The 23,572-nt window shown below is 37.0% G+C and overlaps 1 protein-coding gene and 1 non-coding gene across 11 annotated transcripts in view; one reads left to right on the top strand and one right to left on the bottom strand.

Annotated features, from left to right (window-relative positions):
* BNIP2 (BCL2 interacting protein 2) overlaps positions 1 to 23,572 on the top strand; it is a 47,916-nt gene that overhangs the window by 12,712 nt on the left and 11,632 nt on the right. For 3 of the 10 annotated variants that reach the window (XM_070469204.1, XM_070469203.1, XM_070469205.1), the window contains 7 exons: positions 486 to 588; positions 1,170 to 1,301; positions 3,288 to 3,374; positions 3,490 to 3,588; positions 4,650 to 4,685; positions 7,241 to 7,288; positions 8,773 to 11,883. In XM_070469204.1, the coding sequence (XP_070325305.1) occupies positions 486 to 588; positions 1,170 to 1,301; positions 3,288 to 3,374; positions 3,490 to 3,588; positions 4,650 to 4,685; positions 7,241 to 7,288; positions 8,773 to 8,893 (626 nt within the window). In that variant the 3' untranslated portion in view covers positions 8,894 to 11,883. Of the gene's footprint in view, positions 1 to 485; positions 589 to 1,169; positions 1,302 to 3,287; positions 3,375 to 3,489; positions 3,589 to 4,649; positions 4,686 to 7,240; positions 8,438 to 8,772; positions 11,884 to 12,758; positions 12,904 to 23,572 lie in introns of those variants that run through there. The other 7 variants (XM_070469209.1, XM_070469208.1, XM_070469207.1 and 4 more) reach the window with 7 other exon arrangements.
* LOC139035787 (small nucleolar RNA SNORA19) lies at positions 14,567 to 14,692 on the bottom strand. Its single transcript, XR_011488499.1, has one exon. It is a non-coding gene; the product is annotated as a small nucleolar RNA SNORA19 (small nucleolar RNA).

A 23,572-nucleotide genomic window follows, 5' to 3' on the forward strand; every position in this document is an offset into this window, starting at 1 on the left:
ATTCTTGGATTATATTATTCTGTCTACTTGATAAAATAGGGCTAGCCTTCTTTTTTTTTTTTTTTTTTAATTTTTATTAGTTGGAGGCTAATTACTTTACATCATTACAGTAGTTTTTGTTATACATTGATATGACTTAGCCATGGATTTACATGTACTCCCCATCCCAGTCCCAACTCCCACCTCCCTCTCCACCCGATCCCTCTGGGTCTTCCCAGTGCACCAGGTAGGGCTAGCCTTCTGAGTATGCTAATTTAAGTGGATTTCTGGTTTATATGGCCACCATTTCCTCGTCAAATTTTATTGTTTTTGAGAAGAGAAGATTTAAAGATCTTTGTAAGACTATACAAGGTCAGACCAATGACAGCAAAAAATACACTTTTTGATTCAGAAATGTGTGGAACATAAATCACTATAATTTATCAATTATATATGATATCCCCTGAAAAGTCTTCAGAGTATAATAATGCTGGTTTCTTTTTCAGGGTATTATGGAGATGGATTAAATGCCATTGTTGTGTTTGCTGTCTGTTTTATGCCTGAAAGTGGTCAACCTAACTATAGATACCTGATGGACAATCTCTTTAAGTAAGTAGATCATCACAATATTTGGAAAGAATTGAGTAAATCAGATCTCTAGTTTAAGAAAGTGAACTTTATTTAGCTAGGTAAAAATTGTAAATATCCTGGTTCTGGTTCCTTAAATCTGTTATTTGGCATTATGAAACTATTCCAACTCAACAGAAGAATTGTTGTTTTAAAACTGGAAGGGATATTACAGATTATTTGTTCCAACTTCTGTATTTTACATTTGAGAACACAATAAGTGCTTTATTGTGGGAAATTTCAAACATATGCAAGGGTAGGGAGAAGTATTTATTAAATCTTTCTCTAACTATCACCCACTTCCACAATTAGCAGTTTATACATTATTCCCATAAGTACTTCCCTCATGATATAATTTTGAAGCAAATCCCTCAAGTATTTATCATCTATAAGTGTTTCAATGTGTATTTCTGAAAGAAAGAAGTTTTTTTTTCTTTAGTAATAATATTAACTAATAGAGTTTTGAATTTTTGCTTTCAGTGAAGGAGAGGGAAGGGAATTGTGTTATTTGGATAAACCTGGTTTGGTTCTGCATAGTAGTGTTTAAGACTTTATTTTTATAGGTATGTTATTGGCACTTTGGAGCTGTTAGTAGCGGAAAACTACATGATAGTATATTTAAATGGTGCAACAACTCGAAGAAAAATGCCCAGTCTGGGATGGCTCAGGAAATGCTATCAACAAATTGATAGAAGGTATTGTAAATACAAGTTAAAAGCTAGTCTGAATAAATTTTATAATGTCCTTAATTAGTTTAAAGTTTATTTTCTGTTACCACCTATAGGCACCATGTATCTACTTCATAAATTGCATTTACTAATTTCATAGCAAGTTTCTATTTTCAGACTTACAAAATTGCTCTTTATTTCTCTTTTGTACCACATCAGACATTTTCCTATAATTTATATTTTGGGAAAGGATGGGGAATTCAGTACATTTCCTGTTTTATTGCATTCTGGCTTTTGCTTCATTTATAGTGCTTAGTTGAAGAAGGAAATGGCAACCCACTCCAGTTTCTCATCTGGAAAATTCCAATGGACAGAGGAGACTGGTGGGCTACAGTCCATGGGGTCATAAAGAATCGGCCACGACTGAGCACTTAGTGCTTACTATATTTTGTTATTTATGATGCTTATTTATCTGTAATCTTTCTTTGGAGTGAGCTCTAGAATTGTATTCCTCTGAGAGTCATCCATGCTAATAGAAGGTATTTTGATCCTCTCTTTGGTTTGATTTGACCACAGCTAATTCAGAATAGTTTAATCAACTGAGGTCTATGAATAGGTTTCTCTTCATACATGAACATGACATTGGCTGGTTCATGTAATTTTTTAATGTTTAGTGATTATGATAAGTGTAAACTGTAACAATAAAACCGCAGTTTTTATTTCATCATTTTAAGTTGTCTAGGATAATGCATTTAACTTTTTTTTCATTTATTTTTATTAGTTGGAGGCTAATTACTTTATAATATTGTACTGTTTTTTGCCATACATTGACATGAATCAGCCATGGATTTACACGTGTTCCCCATCCTGAACCCCCTTCCCACCTCCCTCCCCATCCCATCCCTCTGGGTCATCCCAGTGCATCCAACCTGGACTGGAGATCTGTTTCACACTTGATAATATACATGTTTCAATGCTGTTCTCTCAGATCATCCCACCATCGCCTTCTCCCATAGAGTCCAAAAGTCTGTTCTATACATCTGTTTCTCTTTTTCTGTCTTGCATACAGGGTTATCGTTACCATCTTTCTAAATTCCATATATATGCGTTAGTATACTGTATTGGTGTTTATCTTTCTGGCTTACTTCACTCTGTATGATGGGCTCCAGTTTCATCCATCTCATTAGAACTGATTCAAATGTATTCTTTTTAATGCCTGAGTAATATTCCATTGTGTATATGTACCATAGCTTTCTTATCCATTCATCTGCTGATGGGCATCTAGGTTGCTTCCATGTCCTGGCTATTATAAACAGTGCTGTGATGAACATTGGGGTACACATGTCTCTTTCAGTTCTGGTTTCCTTGGTGTGCATTTAACTTTTAATCAGAATTTTAGACTTGGTGTTGGTGGTGGTGGTTTAGTCGCTAAGTCGTGTCAGATTCCTACGACCCCATGGGCTGTAGCCCACCAGGCTCCTCTGTCCATGAGATTCTCCAGGCAAGAATACTGGGGTGGGTTGCCATTTCCTTCTCCATTTAGACTCCATAAGAATACATTAGATCTGATTCATGTTGCCTGTTCCCTAGGTGATTTCCCCTCTCATCTTTCTGCCTGCCCAGTGCCTTTCATGTTGTTGAAGAAATCAGTAAGAGTTTTCCCTCCATTCCTGAGAAATGAAAAGAGCTTACTTTTATATTCATCATTGACCTCTACCTCTGACTGACAGAGTCCTGAAGACAAGTTGTATACTAGGAGACATTTAATAATAGGCTACACTGTAAAAATAAATATGAATGAAGTAGAATTAATTTCATGGCAGTGGGAAGGACCATTTCAATTTAGGAGTGCTTTTTGTTTGTTTTGTTTATCTTTTGTTGTCTTTAGTAATACATCTAAATGACAGCTTTTGTATAGACTTGCACAAACTTATTGATGACTTAGCTTTTCTTCTAGCATTAGAATTTGTAGAGCTTTTTCAATTTTCTTTCTTTTTTTTTTTTTAACTCCAGGTTACGGAAAAACCTAAAATCTCTAATCATTGTACATCCCTCTTGGTTTATAAGAACACTTCTGGCTATTACAAGACCATTTATTAGGTAATTTTCTGAGAGCCGTTAACTCAAAAAAAACCCTACAAACTCTTTGTATGAATGTTTTGTCAATTCTATTGGTCAGAAATATTAAGGTATTTATCTTTATTTTTTTCCATAGCTCAAAATTCAGCCAAAAAATTAGATACGTCTTTAATTTGGCAGAACTAGCAGAGCTTGTCCCCATGGAATATGTTGGAATACCAGAATGCATAAAACAGTATGTTGTGTTTTATTTATCTCATTGTATTTGGATCTTTATATTTTTATATACAAGGTAAATATTTTGGTACCTATTCTTTCTCCCTTCATATATTATAAATATTTTGTAACTGCTCTTTTTTTTATAACAAAGGGGGAAGAAGACACTTTTGAACACCTTCCTTTTTTTTTTTTTCCATTTATTTTTATTAGTTGGAGGCTAATTACTTTACAATATTGTAGTGGTTTTTGTCATACATTGACATGAATCAGCCATGGAGTTACATGTATTCCCCAACCCGATCCCCCCTCCCACCTCCCTCTCTACCCGATCCCTCTGGGTCTTCCCAGTGCACTAGGCCCGAGCACTTGTCTCATGCATCCAACCTGAGCTGGTGATCTGTTTCACCCTAGATAATATACATGTTTCGATGCTGTTCTCTTGAAACATCCCACCCTTGCCTTCTCCCACAGAGTCCAAAAGTCTGTTCTGTACATCTGTGAACACCTTCCTTTTAAGTCACCATTTTCTTTGGGCTATCAGTTGAAGTAGGAGAAATTGTTTCTGGTTTGGTTCATTTATATTTTTAAATACTAGTGACAGTCTAAGAGATGATTCTTGATTGGTCAATACTAAAGCACATTCTCCACACCTGAACATGCTGCTCTTCAAATTTAAGTAAGCTCATTATGGCATCGAATAATCATATTACTAGGGAAATAAAATATATTTATATCAGCCTAACCTTGATACTTTTCAGTGGCTGTAATTTGTTCTATTTACCAAATTTACTTATCTAACTTCTAGAAGGACTTAGCAGAAGGCTGTTAACATAAATACTTGAGTATCACAGTGCTATAATATAGAAAAATATTTCTTTGTTCTAATAACCTGAGGTTTTAGTTTGTTGAATATATCAACGCCACATTTCTTATGTCAGTTCTGACTTTATTCTATATAGTGTATTAAATATTTTTGAGTTTACCTACAAACTTGAGTTTGTTGTTAGAGCTTTTTTTTTTAGTTTTTGTTCATCTTCGTAACATATATATTTACTAAAATAACTCTTCCCTACCAAGGTATGAAGAAGAAAAGTTAAAAAAGAAAAAGAAAAGGTATATGCACACCTTGACTGGGTTGCATCTAGACTAGTCCATTTGCATTGCACAGACTAACTCTTCCTTATTGGTTGGTTAGCTTGTAGACAAAGATAACAGCATTTGTAAATATAAATATACTCCAGGATCCAAATATGGAGCCAATCCAAAGTTCCTGCTGCTGAGTGTGGCTTGGATTCTCTCTACGTAGAAAATAAAGACCGGTTAGAAAATAAAGGCCACTTAATAATGCCAGTTAGAAAATAAAGACCACATCTCCTTCCTCCTTTTGGTATAAATAACAGATGGTAAATTCCTAAGAATGCTCTTTGATAAACCAATTACTTATAACACCATACCAGTTTGTGCTTTTGAAATATTTATGTGCTTTAAAAAAAAAAAAAAAAAGAAATATTTATGTGCTTTTTTAATATATCAGATTTCCCCCCTGGGGTTGATAATTATATTTACAATGCAGATATTCTTTGGCTAACCAACATTGATTTCCTTGTATGCTTAAACAATGGCCTGCTAACTAGTCAAATTCTCCATGTGATAAAATACCTAAAAGTTCAATGTACCATTTGATAGTTAAACACTCTGCTTTCCATCTTTAATTTTGAATACTTCTGCTTTGAGCATAACAAACTGTCATCTGTTAATATGTTAGCATAGAAGATGAAAGGCGAGGGTATAAATCAGTACTATTTTATATAGTAATTTAGAAAAGTACAGGATTTAGATCTGACTTTTAATGGATTTTTAAAATTGTGACAATTAAATCAGCAAAACAGATTAATACAATCTTTCATAAGAGTTAAGGCGAGAGATTTATTTATTATTTGGACCACTGTGAGGAATTAAAGCTGGAATATTCTTAACTTCATATTTAACTTCAAACACATTTTGGCTCTGTTGGTGAGCAAGAATTCAGTTGACCACGTGATCAAATCATAGCTTTACATTTCTGTATGACACTTTACAGCTAAACATTTTAAGATAGAGATAAGAACAATGATTTTAGATCTTGCTCATTTCTCACTCCTCTCAAGGCATTGGTGTGCACTTGCCAGACAACTGACTGAAATGTAGTCTATAATTATAGAATATTTTGAAGCCAGCTGCTTTGTAGATTTCAAAATGAATTGCCTTTGTGGATGAAATCTGCTGTGTTGTATCTTTTTACAAAATTCTTAGTTAAATAACTTGGGCACCAGAAAAAAAGTGGAATTGTACTTTTTATTTAAGTGTATTGTTTGAAACTTACAAATATTATTTTTATCTTGAATTTTTTTAAAAACTTTTGTTTTATCTAACCTTAAATAGAATCATTACATATATCTTTCAGGCACTTCTTAGTTTTTGTACAAATTTTCTTTAGCCTTCAAAAATAATCCTTGTCAGCTTGAAAATGGCAACATTCAAGTTTAAAAATAGAAGGGCATGTTTTTAATATCAAATTAACAGAAGCTACCTGTGGGGAACTTACTCAAGGTAAAATCTCTATAATGAGTACTGGTGATAAGAAGATTCAAAGCTGAGTGTGCTTAAATGTAGCAGTTTTAGATGTTGGTTTCAAACAACTCAGTGTAAGTGTAGCCAGATAGATGTTGACTATTAAAATGTTTGAAAAGAGTTTTTAAAATAAAGCAATTATGAAATTAGTTCATACTGATATTTCATATGTTGAAAAGATTGATGTATATATTGCATGCCTTATCAAGAATATGTACCTTTCAAACTTTTGATACCAGTATAACTAATATTTTTAAATGTTGCTAATTTGGCTTTACCACAGGCCAAGGCTTTGATCATAGTAATGGAAACAAGTGTGAAAAGTATCTTCATATATCATACCAAGATGTTTTAAACTCCACTCCATCAGTGATTCAAAGTACTACAAATAAAAATAAACAAATATAATAATTATAAATTGCTGTACATTATCTGTGAAGGGTTGTCTGTTTTCTCTTAATTACTAATTTTTAATCTACATCTAGATATTCCTGATTATTAAACTCTGTGACTTCTTACTATCAAGATAAATGAAAAGCATTCAAATTCTTAGTGTACCAGTAAAATTCTGAAGAATAATTACGGCATCCATAAAGATGTACTTTGATCACTGAACTTAAAAATACAAATTGATCAGTTGGTGACAGTTGTGGCATTTAAATATATCAGTTAACAAAATAGTTTTTGACAAGTTATTTTTCCTGCCACTCAGATCACTTAGCTCTCTGCCCCAGCCATGTTACAGTTCAACATCTTCATATGCCTGTTGTAATTTGAACTTCTAATAAAATTTATGTGTATTTGTATATGAAGTATCTTATACTCTTTAGAAAAAAAAACAGCAGCAGCAGTCACATTCTTGCCAGTGTCCTCTTGCCTTTAAAAGTTATCTTTTCCTGGTTGGGAGAATGTTTGGTAACCTTTTTACTATGTCTGCTTCTTTGCAAAGCTTTGTTTTTAACAGAATAATAATCTATGGTAAAATTAGTCATTATTTTTAAAAAGAAAATTGATCATTTGCTGCTAACTTATTATCTGTATTATTTTTCATTAAACAGAGTTGATCAAGAGCTTAATGGAAAACAAGATGAACCGAAAAATGAACAGTAAGTTTGGCATCTAGTCCAAACACAACTGAAGAATGTGCTGATGAAGCAGTGGTTTTTGCATTTATAATGCATTTATTGTTCCTGATTTTTATGTAACCTGTTACAAAATTGACTTGACTTTTTCTTAATGGACTTTTGTATAAGGGACTGTTCACTGCTGTATTGGTTTGCAGATCTCTTGAATTTAGTTCTTTACTAGCTAATTATATTGTAATCATTTTATATTTTATATTACTAAATAGCAGAGAACCACACTTTATATAAAGCAGTTTTTGCATTTGTTTGTTAAATGATGCATTTTCTTCAGTAAAATATTTATATGCCTAAATGGAAAAAGGAAAGAGATAATATATATTTTTATGTTTTTGAGCAATATTTTTTAATGTATACCTTTCTTGTGGACAAATATGCAGGTAAATAAGACCATGATTTTTTAAAGTGCATGTTAGAAGTTTTGTTTTTGTAAATGGTTAAATATACTTCCTGGGTCACTTAGAAAATATGCTCATAAAGTGAGGGACAGTTAAACTGGTTCTCATGAATACTCAAAGGTCATGTACATAATCTAAGTAGAGTAGTACTATTCTGAACATTTTTCTCACTTAACATTTATTGTTTCTTAATTCAGACACAAATACAAGTATATTGCACACTTTTTTTTTAAAGACAAATCAAAAAGCCATTTCTAGAATTAGAGACTTTAAAGAGGTTAAGAACTGGGGTTTGTGTATATATGTGTATATTTTGGACATTATATCTTCTGGCCAAAAGTCAAAACTTCATAAAAATGTTAGGTTTGTTCACTAATGTGAAATAAGCTGTGTGTCCAGGATATCACTCTTATGAATTTGTGTGAGTGCAGTGTAATATTTAGAGAATGTGACGAGTTACTCACTGTCACTTCTTCTCTTTAGAAAACAGGGCTGCTTTTTTTAACTGCTTTCAATGTGGGCACTTTACCAAAATACTTTCCTATCAGGTGTTTGACCTAGTTAGATGTGGTGTATTTTCACATTTTCTGTTAAATTGTGTTGACAGTACTGTAAACTAAGTTATTTTGTAAGTCTTAGAGCATCGTCATACTGTGGTGTTGTGGATGACGCATTTGGTGTAAGCATATAAACTCCTTGTTTAATTTGGTAAGTACCTTGACTCGACATTGAAATTGTACTTATGCCCCCAGGTAGAACTTAATTACCCACAAAATCATCCAAAAGCAACAAATTGGTCTAACATACTTGTGGGACTCATATATTTGGTGAACTCAGCACTTTCTTAATTTAAGGGTCATACCATGCTCCAGCCCTTCACATAAGGTAATTTATGTGAAGAGAGTAATGAAATTGAGATGAAAGCTCAATGAAAAGTAATGAAAATTACTTTTGAAAAGTAATGACATTGAGAGCTAAACCTTCAAGATTTATTCTATCCTAGATTGGCTTTTATCATTACTGTTTTCAGTATAAACTTTTCTATTACAGAAGAGAATCTTCTTTACTCTTTGTCCTCCCCACTCATAAACTTGACACGCTAACGCAAGTCCTGTTTTGGGAGAGGCTAGAGGATCCCCAGGATGAGACTCTTCCCTCAGCAGCCTTCTGACTTGACTTGGATCCAGCAACTGTAGGCAGATCCTGAACTATTGTCATTACAGTGACTAAAACCAAAACCGTATTGCTTGCTCAGATCTTCGAAATACTTTGTGTTGCCAATGCAAACAATTTAGGCATTCCTTCTGAATTTATTATATGAGACTTATGAATAAAGGATCATACTGAATTTATTTTTGATTAGAGTGTATATTTGTAGAGTGCTTTAAGTGATTATTTTTTTCATCTGAAAAGTAGTCTCAAACTGGGCTGAGCTTTTTAATATGTGACTTTCCTCCCCACTTAGTACCCAATTCTTCAGTTTCAACATGTTACTGTTTTTTGACTTTTGCTTTCACAAGCATTGTTCCTGACTATAGATACAACTTGTTGCAAAAGTGGTGCATATTCCTACTTTTTTTTTTTTTTTTTTTGAAGTAGAGGTAGCCTACATTCTATTAGAACATTAAAATTCAGAGGGAATGTGATACAAGCACAGGGGTGTGCTATCAATCATTAGATTTAAAAGAATGCCTGTTCTAACCTATACCTTATTGGAATCTGGTCCAGGGACATGCCCCATAATGTTTCATAACTATGAGACTGAAGATCATAAGAAAGGCTAGAGGAAAAGTATTTATTAAATTTGTTATTTATAAATTGTAATGTGATTATATGACATTAGTAGTTATGTGACATTTTCCCTGTATCATTCAATTTTAATTTTCCATTACTAAGGTAAATAGATATAATTGTGTTTTATCTTTCTGCTGGGATCATGGATTTAACTTGTTTAATTTGATGCTTCTGTCACTATTTTTTGTTGTGTTTGAGTTCAGAGTGTCTTTTTTTTGTCAAAAGTTTCTCATAAAGTAATTTGTGTTTCTTCTTGGACATACTCCTTATTAGCACCAAGGGTAGTCAATATATTGATCCCACAATTTAAGCTTACTAGTCTTTTTAACTGGGGGTGGGAGAATATGTAAAGAAACATGATTCTAAGTAGGGCCTAGGGATAAAGTTAGTTGTTATCTAAGATTCCACTGAATGTGTCCTTGTTAAGGGAAGTACTATATATGGCAGCTGTTGGTACCGTTTTTTGTATCAAGCAGGAATTTACAGAATATTGCAGGCTGCATACAGACTACATGAATAAGGAGTCTATGGAGTGAAGGGTGTGAAGGCTGGTAGTACCTCCAATGAGAATGCATATTTCCTTCTGCTTTCTTTGTCTTTTCACACAGAAGCAAGTTTAAATAGGGAATGTTGGCAATTACAATGCTCAGATTAAAATGTAGGGTTTGGGAGAGGTTACTTTTGACATTTCATGGCTGGTAAACATTTAATGTATTGTTCCAAAATGGACATCATTATTTAGTAATTATACTGAATATTGAAATTTGTTGATTGATAGGTTTATATAGGTAGCTAGACTGTCTTTCAGCTTCAATTACAGAACTTAAAAAGGTAAGGAATCCACTTTTTTAATAGAGCCTTCTTGTAAATGACTCTGTTACTCTGGCTGTTGTCATGTGAGTGCTCAGGGAATTTGAAAGTGTTTGAATTAATACAGAAGTGGCTTTTTAGATTTCTTCAGTTGACAGATAAATTAGCATTAGGATTATCAAGTAGAACAGTCCAGCTTCCTAATGAGATTGGAAAGGTGGTATATAAGGTGACCGTAGTTTCATCCTTTGCCCCATGTTATATGTGGAGAACTGCTAACATTGGTCAATCAGGAGGAGGAGGAGATAAGACTGAAAATAGATAGATAATGGCTGCCCCATTCTGTTTCTTCATGCCTTATGTTTTTTCTTATCCCGTATAGATATTTGAGAAATGGATCACAGATCTCAGAAGGGTGGGATATCTAGAAGAACTAATGCACTTAAAAGTTAGACCAAGTACTCTGTTGGAAATAGGGATTGTGGAATTTGAGTTGCTGGCAGAAAGTTAAGGACTTAGACTTGCATGCTTGCATGAGAAGGTCAGCTGGGTAAGAGAAGTGGGAGATTATTAGTGTTGTGATAGTAAAGAAGAATTACATGGGGAGCCTTTCACCCTTCTCTTCCTACCCCAAGATTCTGAATAAATTAGAATCAGATCAGTGATGAGTCCTAGTAATGTAACTTTCCTTTGAAGTTTTAAATGGTAATTGAAACTAATGTGTTGACCGACAAGGAATGACACTAAAATCTGAAGAGAACTGTTACTTTGCTGCGGCTGTATATGGTAGATCTACCTAATTTCTTATGTTTTGAGAACTACTTTAAAAATGCTATGGAAAGTCTACATAAAGCACTTAATACATCATACAACAGAAGAAAATCAAAGGTTTAGTGCTTTCATGTTACTAAAGAATTATTATCTCTTTCAGATAGCTAGTTCTGCTTTATAAGACATTCTGCAAGAGGTTAAAATATTTGCATTTTGAAATTTTGATACATTTTCACATTCAGTTTAGCTAAGGAGGAACTTGGAAAGTAATGTTAATTAGCTACTCCACTGCACTTTTTGTATTTGAATTTTCTAAAGTTATGCCCCTTAAACAGTTTTATTTACATAAACTAGCTAGTAAATATTTGTGATGTTCAGGGCACTGACTTGCACAGACCTTGGGACTCATGAAACACAATTCAGAATTCATTAGACACTAATGCACTTTGATATGTGTATTTCAAGAATTCAAACATTTTTCTTACTATACGTTCACATGCTGTCATTTAGACACAATTAACCTACTGTGATCATTTTACCACTATTCACATAATGTGTAGCCTAGTGCTCTCCTTTTACAGTGAGAGAGATTCACTTCTAAAAACTGTGTGCAAGATGTTGATGTGGTTGGTCCCTGTAAGAAATACTAGGGTTGGTCTTGATTTATTGATACTAAGATGTAATATTTTCTTTGACTTGTTAGGAATACAATAACTTGTGTCCTGATTTGTTGCACATCATATTTTTGCAACATTAATGAATTTAAATAAATTAATTGTAAAGTTTGTTTTTGACTCATTTTATCACATTTTTCTGTCTCCCAGTTCACTACATAATTTTTACAAAGTTTATCTTGCAAGCTTTTCAAATAGTTTTAGACCTTCACTCTTGTTTCTGTAGTTTGGGTGCTGCTTCCTATTCAGAAGGGTGAAGAATTCATCCTGCTTTAGTTTTAAACATTATCTTAACTATAATCACACTTTGTATTTCATAGTTTGGAATTAGTTCAGTCATGAGGAATCCACTAGTGAAATCAGTTCACTAAGTGGCTGAAAACATAGCATAAATAATAACCTGTTTACTCTGTGGACCTGCTCAGAGGTTCCAGATGGTAGCCCTTGTTTTGCATTTACTCCTCTCTTCACTGTTCAGCTGCTTAGCGGCAAACAGCTGTGCACGTTCCTGCTTCCTTTGTTCCACAGTTAGGATACCACTTGAGATTACACAATGCGAATACATATTTAAGTATTTGTCTTGTATTAGGCACAGGTTTTAAATACAGATTCTCCCAAATCAAAATACTACACGGTTCACAAACCAAGCGCTTGCTGGGTTTAGTTAATTGCCGCACTGTTTTGAATTAAGACATTCTTGCTATAAACTTATTTAAGAGTTTGTCTTCACTTTACAGGGTCTTCAACAGTATTACGCTAAACACACTGCGGGCATTAAATGTGACTGCCTTAGATTTTCTAATAGTGAAGAACAGCCTGTAAAGTTATAATTCTCTTACTCATTACGTAGTGAACCTGAGCGGTGTAAGCTTGAAAACTGCCGCTCCACGCTCCTCTCTCCGCACCCCCGCCTTCTCAGGCGTGAGTGGATGGCGGGCGCGAGAAGGGGCGGGGCTTCTCGGCCCACCCTTGTGTTGTCACTTCCAGGTTCTGCGAGCGCTTCCGGGTCGTTGGCCCACCTCTGCGATCTCGGCTGCGGCGGGAGAGGTGGTCGGGGAAGTAGGTACCTTTGACTGAACTGCCGGCTGCGCCACGTCTGTCCGCTCCGAGGCGGGAAGCGCCTATTCCCCAGGTACTGGGTGAACCAGCCCGCACTCCCTGCAACTCTCCAGAGCAGGCGTTATGTCGACTCGGTCTTCTGGGAGGGCCTTTTCGGCCTGGCCCGTTACCGATCTCGATGTCTGGATGGCCCCGCGGCGCTCCTGGGATGGGAAGAAAAGGGAGGCGGCCAGGCTTGTTGTCCACCGGGTGCCAAGTAAACAGTCCAGGGGATACGCGGGTTTGGGAGAAAGGTCCTCAGCCTAGCACCGTATTTTTAGCCAGGTGAATGTCTTAAAGCTTACAGGGTGGTTCCCACCCACCCCCCGATATCGAGGGGTCGCTTTCTTTAAATGTCTTTTTCTTGTGTCTTCGGTCACTTGAATCCTGCTTTCAAACACCTTGTGAATTCGTGCTAGAGTGAATTTAAACTGGATGGTTTGCTCAAGAAAGACTAGCACTGTCGGGTTACTTCCGAACGTGAAGCCTTCTACTTTTTTTCCTAAACTGCAAAATGGAGTAGTACTAAAATTATGTGGCTCAAACTACATCTAGAACATCTCACAAGCAATTTTTGGGAATTTGAGACTATTAAAGCAAGTAATTTTAACAAATGTTTAATTATTGGTAAAACTATTTTTTGAGGTATAATAGGCATATAACTACATGAGTTTCAGGTGTGCAAAATGATTCGATGTTTGTACATATTGCAAAATGATCAACCCAGTAAGTCTAGTTAGCATCCGTCACCATGGTTGCAAAAAAAAAGTTTTTATGAAGGATTAAGATCTGTCTTAGTAACTTCCAAATATGCAATACAATATTATTAACTCTAGTCATCATGCTGTACCTTATATCCCTGCGATGTATTTTATAATTAAATTTTATTAATTTATAATTTTATGATTTATGTTTATATAGAAGTTTCTAGTTTCATCCATCCTTTTCTCTTACCCCTAATCTTCTATGAGCTTAATTTTCTTTTGTTTCTTGGTTTCCACATGTAAGTGAGACCATATGGTATTTGTCTTGCTCTAATTAATTTGACTCGGTTTAATTTATTTGACTTGGTGTAAAATGGCAACCCACTCCAGTATTTTTGCCTGGAGAATCCCAGGGCTGGGGGAGCCTGGTGGGCTGCCGTCTATAGGGTCGCACGGAATCGGACACGACTGAAGCGACTTAGCAGCAGCAGTGCCCTCAAAGCCCATTTCACATTGACTCAGATGGCAAGATTTCACTTTTCTAAGTGTCTGAATCATCATCCCATTATATATAGCAAGCCTTTTTTTATTGATTTATCCATGAATGGACATTCTGGTTGTTTCTGTGTCTTGACTGTTGTAAATAATGCTGCAGTGGAAGAATATATATTTTTGTGTTTTTTTTTTAAATTGGGATATAGTTGATATAGTTGTGTTAGTTTCAGGTGTACAGTAAATAGGTTATACACATATCTACTTTTTTTTTAAGATTTCTTTTCTCGTGTAGGTCATTACTGAATATGAATAGAGTTCCCTGTACTTTACAGCAGGTTGTTATTATCAGTTTTTTTTTTACTTTTTTATTTTTTAATTTAAAAAGTTTTATTTTCTATACAACAAATACTAAAACACCTGCAGTGCTTCTTCATTTTTATTAACATGCAAAACCATCACAATGCAAAGAAATACAAAATGTAAGATGAAGCTATTGCCTGTTGTCTAAAGATGACAGACAGCAATGACTAAATTAGTTATGCTGCTCATTTATCTCCAGAGGTTTATTTAGCTCATCTGAAATATCTTTTCTCTTAACTTAAAAAAAGACAGTGAAATGTGCACTGTTAGCAGTTTTATGTACGATAGTGTGTATATGTCAATCTTCATCTCCTAGTATATCACTCTCCCTCATCCCCCTGGTAACTGGTTTGTTTTCCACATCTGTGACTCTGTTTCTGTTTTGAAAATAAGTTCATTTGTACCATTTTTGTCGATTCCCCATAGAAGTGATATCATGTGTTATTTGTCTTTGTCTCATTTACTTCACATAGTATGACAGTCTCTAGGTCCAGCCATGTGGCTGCAGACATTATTTTTCTTTATGGCTGTGTAATATTCCATTGTATATACCTACGACATCTATATTTAGGGCTGCTTCCATATCTTGGCTTTGGTCCCGTGGTCCAGAAGATCCCCTAGAGAAAGGAATGGCTACCCACTCTGGTATTCTTGCCTGGAGAATTCCATGGACAGAGAAGCCTGGCAAGCTACAGTCCATGGGGCCCCAGAGTCAGACATGACTGGGTGACTGACAGTCTTAGCTATTGTAAATAAATACTGCTGCACTGAACATGGTGTGAGTGCCTACTGTGTGACCCCACGGACTGTAGCCGACCAGGCTCCTTTGGCCCTGAGATTTTCCAGGCAAGAATATTGGTGCATTGCCATTTTCTACTCCAGGGGCTCTTCCCAACCCAGGGATCAAGCGCACTTCTACTGCATCTCCTGTGTTTGGCAGGCAGGTTCTTTACCATTGCACCACCTGGAAAGCTCCAGTGAACATTGGGGTGCATGTATAGGAGTGGGAGCACTGGATCATATGGTAAGTTTGTATTTAGTTGTTTTTTTTTAAAAGAAGCTCCACACTATTGTCCATAATGGGTACACTAATTTACCTTCCCATCATCAGTGCTGATAGTGTTTCCTTTTCTCCACACCTTCTGTAGCATTTATTGTTTCCAGATCTTTTTGCTGATAGCTGTTCTGACTGGTGTGGAGTGATACCTCATTTCAGCTTTGTTCTGCAATTCTCCAATTTTAAGCATCTTTTCCTGTGCTTCTTGGCCCTCTGTCTGTCCAGTTTGGTGCTGATGGTTTAGTTGCTAAATCATGTCACACTCTTGTAACCACATGGATTGCAGCCTGCCAGGCTTCTTTGTCTATGGGATTTCCCAGGCAAGAATACTAGAGTGGGTTGCCATTTTTTTCTCCGGGGGATCTTCCCAACCCAGGGATTGAGCTCACATCTCATGTATTGCAGGCAATCTCCTCCATTGCAGATGGACTCTTTACCAACTGAGGTACCAGGGAAGTCATATTTGGAGAAACATCCATTTAGATCTGCCCATTTTTTGAATGGGTTGGTTGGGTTTTTTAATGTTGAGCTGCATGAGCTCTTTGTATATTTTGGAGATTAATCTCGTTGGTCTTTTTGTTTGCAAATATTTTCTTCCATTCTGTGGGTTATCTTTTAGTTTTGTTTATGGTTTTCTTGTAGAAAAGCTTTTGAGTTTAATTAGGTCTCATTTGTTTGTTTTTGTTTTCATTTCACTGCAGGGTGTGAATCCCAAAAGATATTGCTGTGATTTATGTCAGAGTATTCTGCCTATGTTTTCCTCTAAGAGTTTTGTAGTATGCAGACTTACATTTAGGTCTTTATGCTGAGTGTTTTTTGTGTGTGTATGGTGTTTGAGAATATTCTGATTCCATTCTTTTACATGTAGCTGTCCAGTTTTCCCGGCACCACTCCCCCCCTCCCTGCCCCCTTTTTTAGACTACTGTCATTTATATATGTAACTGATGTTTGGTTGCACTGTCTTGATTGCGCTGGGCCTCCGTTGCTGCACAGCTTCTGTCCGGTTGCAGAGCGGGGGCTCCGCTCTGGCTGTGGTGCACGGCCTCCTCACTGCAGTGGCTTCTCTGGGTGGGGAGCCCAGGCTGCAGGTGCACAGGCTTCAGTAGCTGCAGCACTTGGGCTCGGTAGTTGTGCCCAAGCTTAGTTGCTCCCAAGCATGTGGAATCTTCCCTGACCTGGGATCAAATGCATGCCTCCTGCATTGGCAGGTGGACTCCTATCCATTGCACTGCCAAGGAAGTCCCTCTCTCCCTCCACCTTTTTTTTTTTTAAGATATTTGAGTATTTGAAATTTTTTTTGGCTGCACCAGGTCTTTGTTGTGGCACAAGAGCGTGCAGGCCCAGTAGTTTTGGTGCAGGGGCTCTCTAGCTGTGGATGCGTGGGCCTAGTTACTCCACAGCATGTGGGATCTTAGTTCCCCCACTAGGAATGAAACCTCAGTCCCCTGCGTTGGAAGGCAGATTCTTAACCACTGGACCACCAGGGAGGTACCCCAGCACCACTTGCTGAAGAGACCATCTTTCCTCCATTGTCTGTTTTTGTCTGCTTTGTCATAGACTACTTGACTATGGGTGCATGGTTTTTTCTCTGGACTTTTATCCTGTTCCATTGTTCTATATTTCTGTTTTTGTGCCAAATTCAGGGAGCAGTACAGTCCAAATTCAGGGAGCCTGATTGCCCCAGCTCTGTCTTTCTTTCTCAAGATTGCTTTGGTTATTCAGGGTCTTTTGTGTTTCCATACAAATTGTAAACTTTTTTGTTGTGATTCTGTGAAAGATGCCATTGGCAATTTGATAGGGAGTGCTTTGAATCTGTTGATTGCCCTGGGTAGTATAATAATTTTGATAATATTGAATCTTCTGTTCCAAGAACATGGTATATCTCTCCATCTGTATCATCTTTGCTTACTTTCATCAGCATCTTACAAAGTTTTCAGAATACAAGTCTTTTGCCTTCTTAGGTAGCTTTACTTCTGGGAATTTTACTCCTTTTGATGTGATGATAAATGAGGTTATTATTATTTATTTATTTTTGGCTGCACTGGATCTTCATTGCTGCTCATGGGCTTTCTCTAGTTGTGGAGGGCAGGGACTACTCTTTGTTGTGGTGCGGGGCCTTCTCATTGTGATGACTTTTCTCGTTGCACAGCACAGGCTCTAGGGCTCACAAGCTTCCGTAGTTGTGGCACGTAGGCTTAGTTTAGTTGCCCTGTGTCATGTGGGATCTTAGTTCCCATATTAGGGATTGAACCCATGTCTCCTGCATTGGCAGGAGGATTCTTAACCACTGGACCACTAGCAAAGTCCTGGGATTTTGTTTCCCTTAAATTCTCTTTATTTTCTTTCGTTGTTAGTGTGTAGGAACGTAAGAAATGTCTTTGTGTATCGTCTAACTTTACCAAATTCACTGATGAGCCCTAGTAGTTTTCTGATAGCATTTTAGGGTTTTCTATGTGTAGTATCGTGTCATCTGCAGTGGTAGTTACACTTCTTTTCCAGTTTGAATTCCTCTTCTTTCTTTCTTCTCTGATTGCTACTTTCATCCAACAGTTTTGGAAGCAAGCGTGGACATTCTTGTTTTGTTCCTGATCTTAGAGGAAATACTTTCAATGTTTCACTGTTGAGAGTAATGTTAGCTGTGGCTTTGTCATGTATTGCCTTTATTATGTTGAGGTAGGTTTCCACTCTGCCCACTTTCTGGAGAGTTTTTATCATAAATGTGTGTTGAGTTTTGTCAAGAGAGTTTTCTTCATCCAGTGAGGTGATCATATGACTTTTATTCTTCAATTTGTTAATGTGGTATATCACATTGATTTGCAAATGCTAAAAAAACCCTTGCATCCCTGGGAAAAATCCCATTTGATCATGGTGTATGATCCTCTTAATGTGTTGTTGTATTCAGTTTGCTAGTGTTGTGTTGAGGACTCTTGGGTGTATGTTCATCAGTGATATTGGCCTGTAATTTCCTTTTGTTGTGGTATCTTTGGTTTGGTATCAGGGTGATGGTGGCCTTGTAAAATGAGCTTGGGAATGTTCCTTTGCATTTTTTTTTTTTTTTAAGATTCACATATTTATTTGTCTTTGGCTGCTCTGGGTCTTCGTTGCTATATGCAGGCTTTCTCCAGTTGTGGCAAACAGGGGCTACTCTCTAGTTGCGGTGCATGGCCTTCTCATTGCGTGGTTTCCCTTGTCACGGAGCATGGGCTGTGGGCACAGACTTAGTAGTGGTGGCACACTGGCTCAGTTGCCCTGTGGTGGGAAGGATCTTCCCGGACCGGGGATTGAACCTGACCCTGCACTGGCAGGTGGGTTCTTAACCACTGAACCACCGAGGAAGCCCCCTCTGCAGCTTTTTGGAAGAGTTTTAGAAGGGTGGTAGAAGGACTGGAGACGGAAATGGCAACCCACTCCAGCATTCTTGCCTGGAAAATTCCATGGACAGAGGAGCCTGGTAAGTTACAGTCCATGAGATCGGAACGAGTCTGACACGACTGAGCGACTGACTTTCTTCTTTCTCTCCGTAGAAGGATAAGTGTTAACTCTGCTCTAAATGTTTGATAGAGACAGATTCATCTGTGAGGCCATCTGGGCCTGCACTTTTTTTTCTTGGGAGTCTTGCTTTAATCAGTTTCAGTACTTCTGATTGGTCTGCTCATATTTTCTGTTTCTTTCTGGTTTAGTCTTGGAAGGTTGTACCTTTCTAAGAATTTATCGATTTCTCCTAGGTTGTCCATTTTATTTGTGTATAGTTGCTTATAGTCTCTTACAATCCTTTGTATTTCCATGGTGTTGGTTGTAGCTTTTTGCTTTCTTATTTCTAATTTATTTGAGCCTTCTTTTCTTTCCTGATGAGTCTAGCTAATGATTTGTCAATTTTGTTTTTCTTTCCAAAGAACCAGTTTTTTGTTTCATTGCTTTTCTCTGTTCTCTCTGTCTCAATTTCATTTATTTCTGCTTTGATCTTTATGATTTCTTACCTGCTAGTAACTTTGGGTTTTGTTTGTTCTTTCTCTAATAGCTTTAGGTGTAAGATTAGGTTGTTATTTGAGATTTTTCTTGTTTTCTGAGGTAAAATTATATTGGTATAAACTTCCTTCTTAGAACTACTCTTGCTGTTTCCCATGGAGATTGGATCATCATGTTTTCTTTGTCATTTATTTCTTAGTTTTTAAAAAATTTGTTCTTTCATTTCTTCAGTGATCCATTGGTTGTTCAGTAACATATCAGCTAGCCTCCACATATTTGTGGGTTTTTTACAGGTTTTTTTTCCTCCCCCTGTAATTATTTCTAATTGCATACCATTATGATCAGAAAAGATGCTTGACATGATTTCATTTTTCTTAAATTTACCAAGGCTCAATTTGTGGCTCAAAATGTGATCTATCCTGGAGAGTGTTCCATGTGCACTTGAGAAGAAAGTGTATTCTCCTTTTGGGTGGAATGTCCTGTATCAGTTCAATTCAGTCGCTCAGTCGTGTCCGACTCTTTGTGACCCCATGAATTGCAGCACACCAGGCCTCCCTGTCCATCACAAACTCGGAGTTTACTCAAACTCGTGTCCATCGAGTCGGTGATGCCATCCATCGATCTGTTGTCCTGTATAGGTTAAGTCAGTTTGGTTTAGGGTATCATTTAAGACCTGTGTTTCTTTACTGATTTTCTGTCTGGATGATCTGTCCATTGATGAAAGTGTGGTGTTGAAGTTCCACACTATTACTGTGTTGCTGTCAATTTCCCCTTTTACGGCTGTTAACATTTGCCTTGTGTATTGAGGCGCTCCTATGTTGGGTGCATATATATTTACAGTTCTCATATCTTATTGGATTGATCCTTTGATCATTATGTAGTGTCCTTCCTTGATTCTTTTAATAATCTGTTTTGTCTGATAGGAGTGTTGCTGCTCCAGCTTTCTCTTGATTTCCATTTGCATGGAGTATCTTTTACCGTCCCCTCACTTTCTATATGTGTCCCTAGTCTGAAGTAGATCACTTATAGACAGCATATATACAGGTCTTATTTTCGTATCCATTCAGCCAGTCTGTGTCTTTCAGTTGGAGCATTAATCTATTTACATTTTATTTTGATGTGTATGTTCTTCTTGCCATTTTCTTAATTGTTTTGGATTTGTTTCTGACAGTCTTCTTTTTTTCCTTCATCATTGATTCTCCTGTGGTTTGATGACTGTCTTTAGTGTTGTGTTTGTGTTATTTGTGTGTGTGTGTGCATCTGTTGTGCTTTGCATATAGCATTTTGAATTAGTGTTTCCTTTTCCTTCAGATAAATACCCAAAAGTGGAATTGTTGAGTTATATGATAATTCTATTTTTAATATTTTGAGGAACCTATATACAGTTTTCCATATTTGTTGTACCAGTTTACATTCCCACCAACATTGCACAGTGATTCCTTTTTCTCTGCATCCTCAGAAATAAATACTTATTTCTTGTCTTTCTGATTATAGCCATGCTGATGAGTGTGAGGTGATATGTCATTGTGTGTTTGATTTGCAGTTTCCTGGTAATTAATCATGAGTAGTTTTTGGCCATCTGTATGTCATCTTTGGGAAAATGTCTGTTCTGATCCTCTGTCCATTTTTTAATCAGGTTACTTTGCTTTTTTGCACTTGAGGTGTGTGAGCTCCTAATATATTGGAATATTAACTCCTTATCAGATAACATGATGTGGAAATATTTTCTCGCAGTCTGTATGTTGGGAGCTCCCTGGTGGTCCAGTAATTAGGACTCCACACTTCACTGCCTGGGTTTGATCTCTGGTCAGGGAAACAAGATCCCTCATGCATCCCTCAGTGTGACCAAGAAAAAGAAAACATCTACGTTGCCTTTCTATTTATTTTTTTGGCATAACTATATGTTACATCACTTTGAAAACTCCTAATTGTATTTTGATAAATTCAGTGTTTTCAGAATACCAATTCATATGTTCTCTGATCAGCTCAATTTAATTTAACATTTAACTCATTATGTATTTTTCAGTTCAGTTCAGTCAGTCAGTCATGTCCGACTCTTTGCAACCCCTTGGACTGCAGCACACCAGGCCTCCCTGTCCATCACCAACTCCTGGAGCCTACTCACACTCATGTCCATTGAGTCGGTGATGCCGTCTAACATCTCATCCTCTGTCGTCCCCTTCTCCTGCCTTCTTTCTTTCCCAGCATCAGGGTCTTGTCAAATGAGTCAGTTCTTCCCATCAGGTGGCCAGAGTATTGGAGTTTCAGCTTCAGCATGAGTCCTTCCAATGAACATTCAGGACTGATTTCCTTTAGGATGGACTGGTTGGATCTCCTTGCAGTCCAAGGGACTCTCAAGAGTCTTCTCCAACACCTCAGTTCAAAAGCATCAATTCTTAGGCACTCAGCTTTCTTTATAGTCCAACTCTCACATCCGTACATGACTACTGGAAAAGCCATAGCTATTACCAGATGGACCTATGTTGGCAAAGTAACGCATCTGCATTTTAATATGCTGTCTAGGTTGGTCATAACTTTTCTTCCAAGGAGTAAGTGTCTTTTAATTTCATGGCTGCAGTCACCACCTGCAGTGATTTTTGGAGCCCCCATAAAATCTTTCCCTGTTTCGCCATCTGTTTGCCGTGAAGTGATGGGACCAGATGCCATGGTCTTAGTTTTCTGAATGTTGAGTTTTAAGCCAACTTTTTCACTCTCTTTCACTTTCATCAAGAGGCTCTTTAGTTCTTCTTCACTTTCTGCCATAAGGGTGGTGTCATCTGCATAGCTGAGGTTATTGATATTTCTCCGGGCAATCTTGATTCCAGCTTGTGCTTCTTCCAGCCCAGCGTTTTCTCATGATGTACTCTGCATATAAGTTAAATAAGCAGGGTGACAATATACAGCCTTGACGTACTCCTTCCCCTATTTGGAACCAGTCTGTTGTTCCATGTCAGGTTCTAACTGTTGCTTCTTGATCCATATACAGATTTCTCAGGAGGCAGGTCAGGTGGTCTGGTATTCCCATCTCTTTCAGAATTTTCCAGTTTGTTGTAATCCACACACTCAAAGGCTTTGGCATAGTCAGTAAATAGAAGTAGATGTTTTTCTGAAACTCGCTTTTTTGATGATCCAGCAGATGTTGGCAATTTGATCTCTGGTTCCTCTGCCTTTTCTAAATCCAGCTTGAACATCTGGAAGTTCACGGTTCATGTACTTTTGAAGCCTGGCTTGAAGAATTTTGAGCATTACTTTACTAGCATGTGAGATGAGTACAACTGTGCAGTAGTTTGAGCATTCTTTGGCATTGCCTTTCTTAGGAATTGGAATGAAAACTGACCTTTTCCAGTCCTGTGGCCACTGCTGAGTTTTCCAAATTTGCTGGCATATTTAGTGCAGCACTTTCACAGCATAATCTTTTAGGGTTTGAAATCGCTCAACTGGAATTCCATCACCTCCACTAGCTTTGTTCATAGTGATGCTTCCTAAGGCCCACTTGACTTTGCATTCCAAGATGTCTGGCTCTAGGTGAGTGATAATACCATTGTGATGATCTGGGTCATGAAGATCTTTTTTGTACAGTTCTTCTGTGTATTCTTGCCACCTCTTCTTAATATCTTCTGCTTCTGCGGTCCATACCATTTCTGTCCTTTAATGAACCCATCTTTGCATGAAATGTTCCCTTGGTATCCCTGATTTCCTAGAAGAGATCTCTAGTCTTTCCCATTCTATTGTTTTTCTCTTTCTTTGCATTGATGACTGAGGAAGGCTTTCTTATGCATTCAAATGGGTATATCCTTCCTTTTCTCGTTTGCTTTTTGCTTCTCTTCTTTTCTATTACTTTCCTATATTTCTTTGCATCGATCACTGAGGAAAGCTTTCTTATCTCTCCTTGCTATTCTTTGCAACTCTTCATTCAAATGGGTATATCTTTCCTTTTCTCCTTTGCTTTTCACTTCTCTTCTTTTCACAGCTATTTGTAAGGCCTCCTTTGACAGCCATTTTGCTTTTTTGCATTTCTTTTTCTTGGGGATGGTCTTGATCCCTGTCTCCTGAACAGTGTCACAAACCTCTATCCATAGTTCTTCAGGCACTCTATCTATCACATCTAATCCCTTGACTCT

Source organism: Odocoileus virginianus, chromosome 6, assembly GCF_023699985.2.
Source record: "Odocoileus virginianus isolate 20LAN1187 ecotype Illinois chromosome 6, Ovbor_1.2, whole genome shotgun sequence".
Taxonomy (NCBI): Eukaryota; Metazoa; Chordata; class Mammalia; order Artiodactyla; family Cervidae; genus Odocoileus; species Odocoileus virginianus.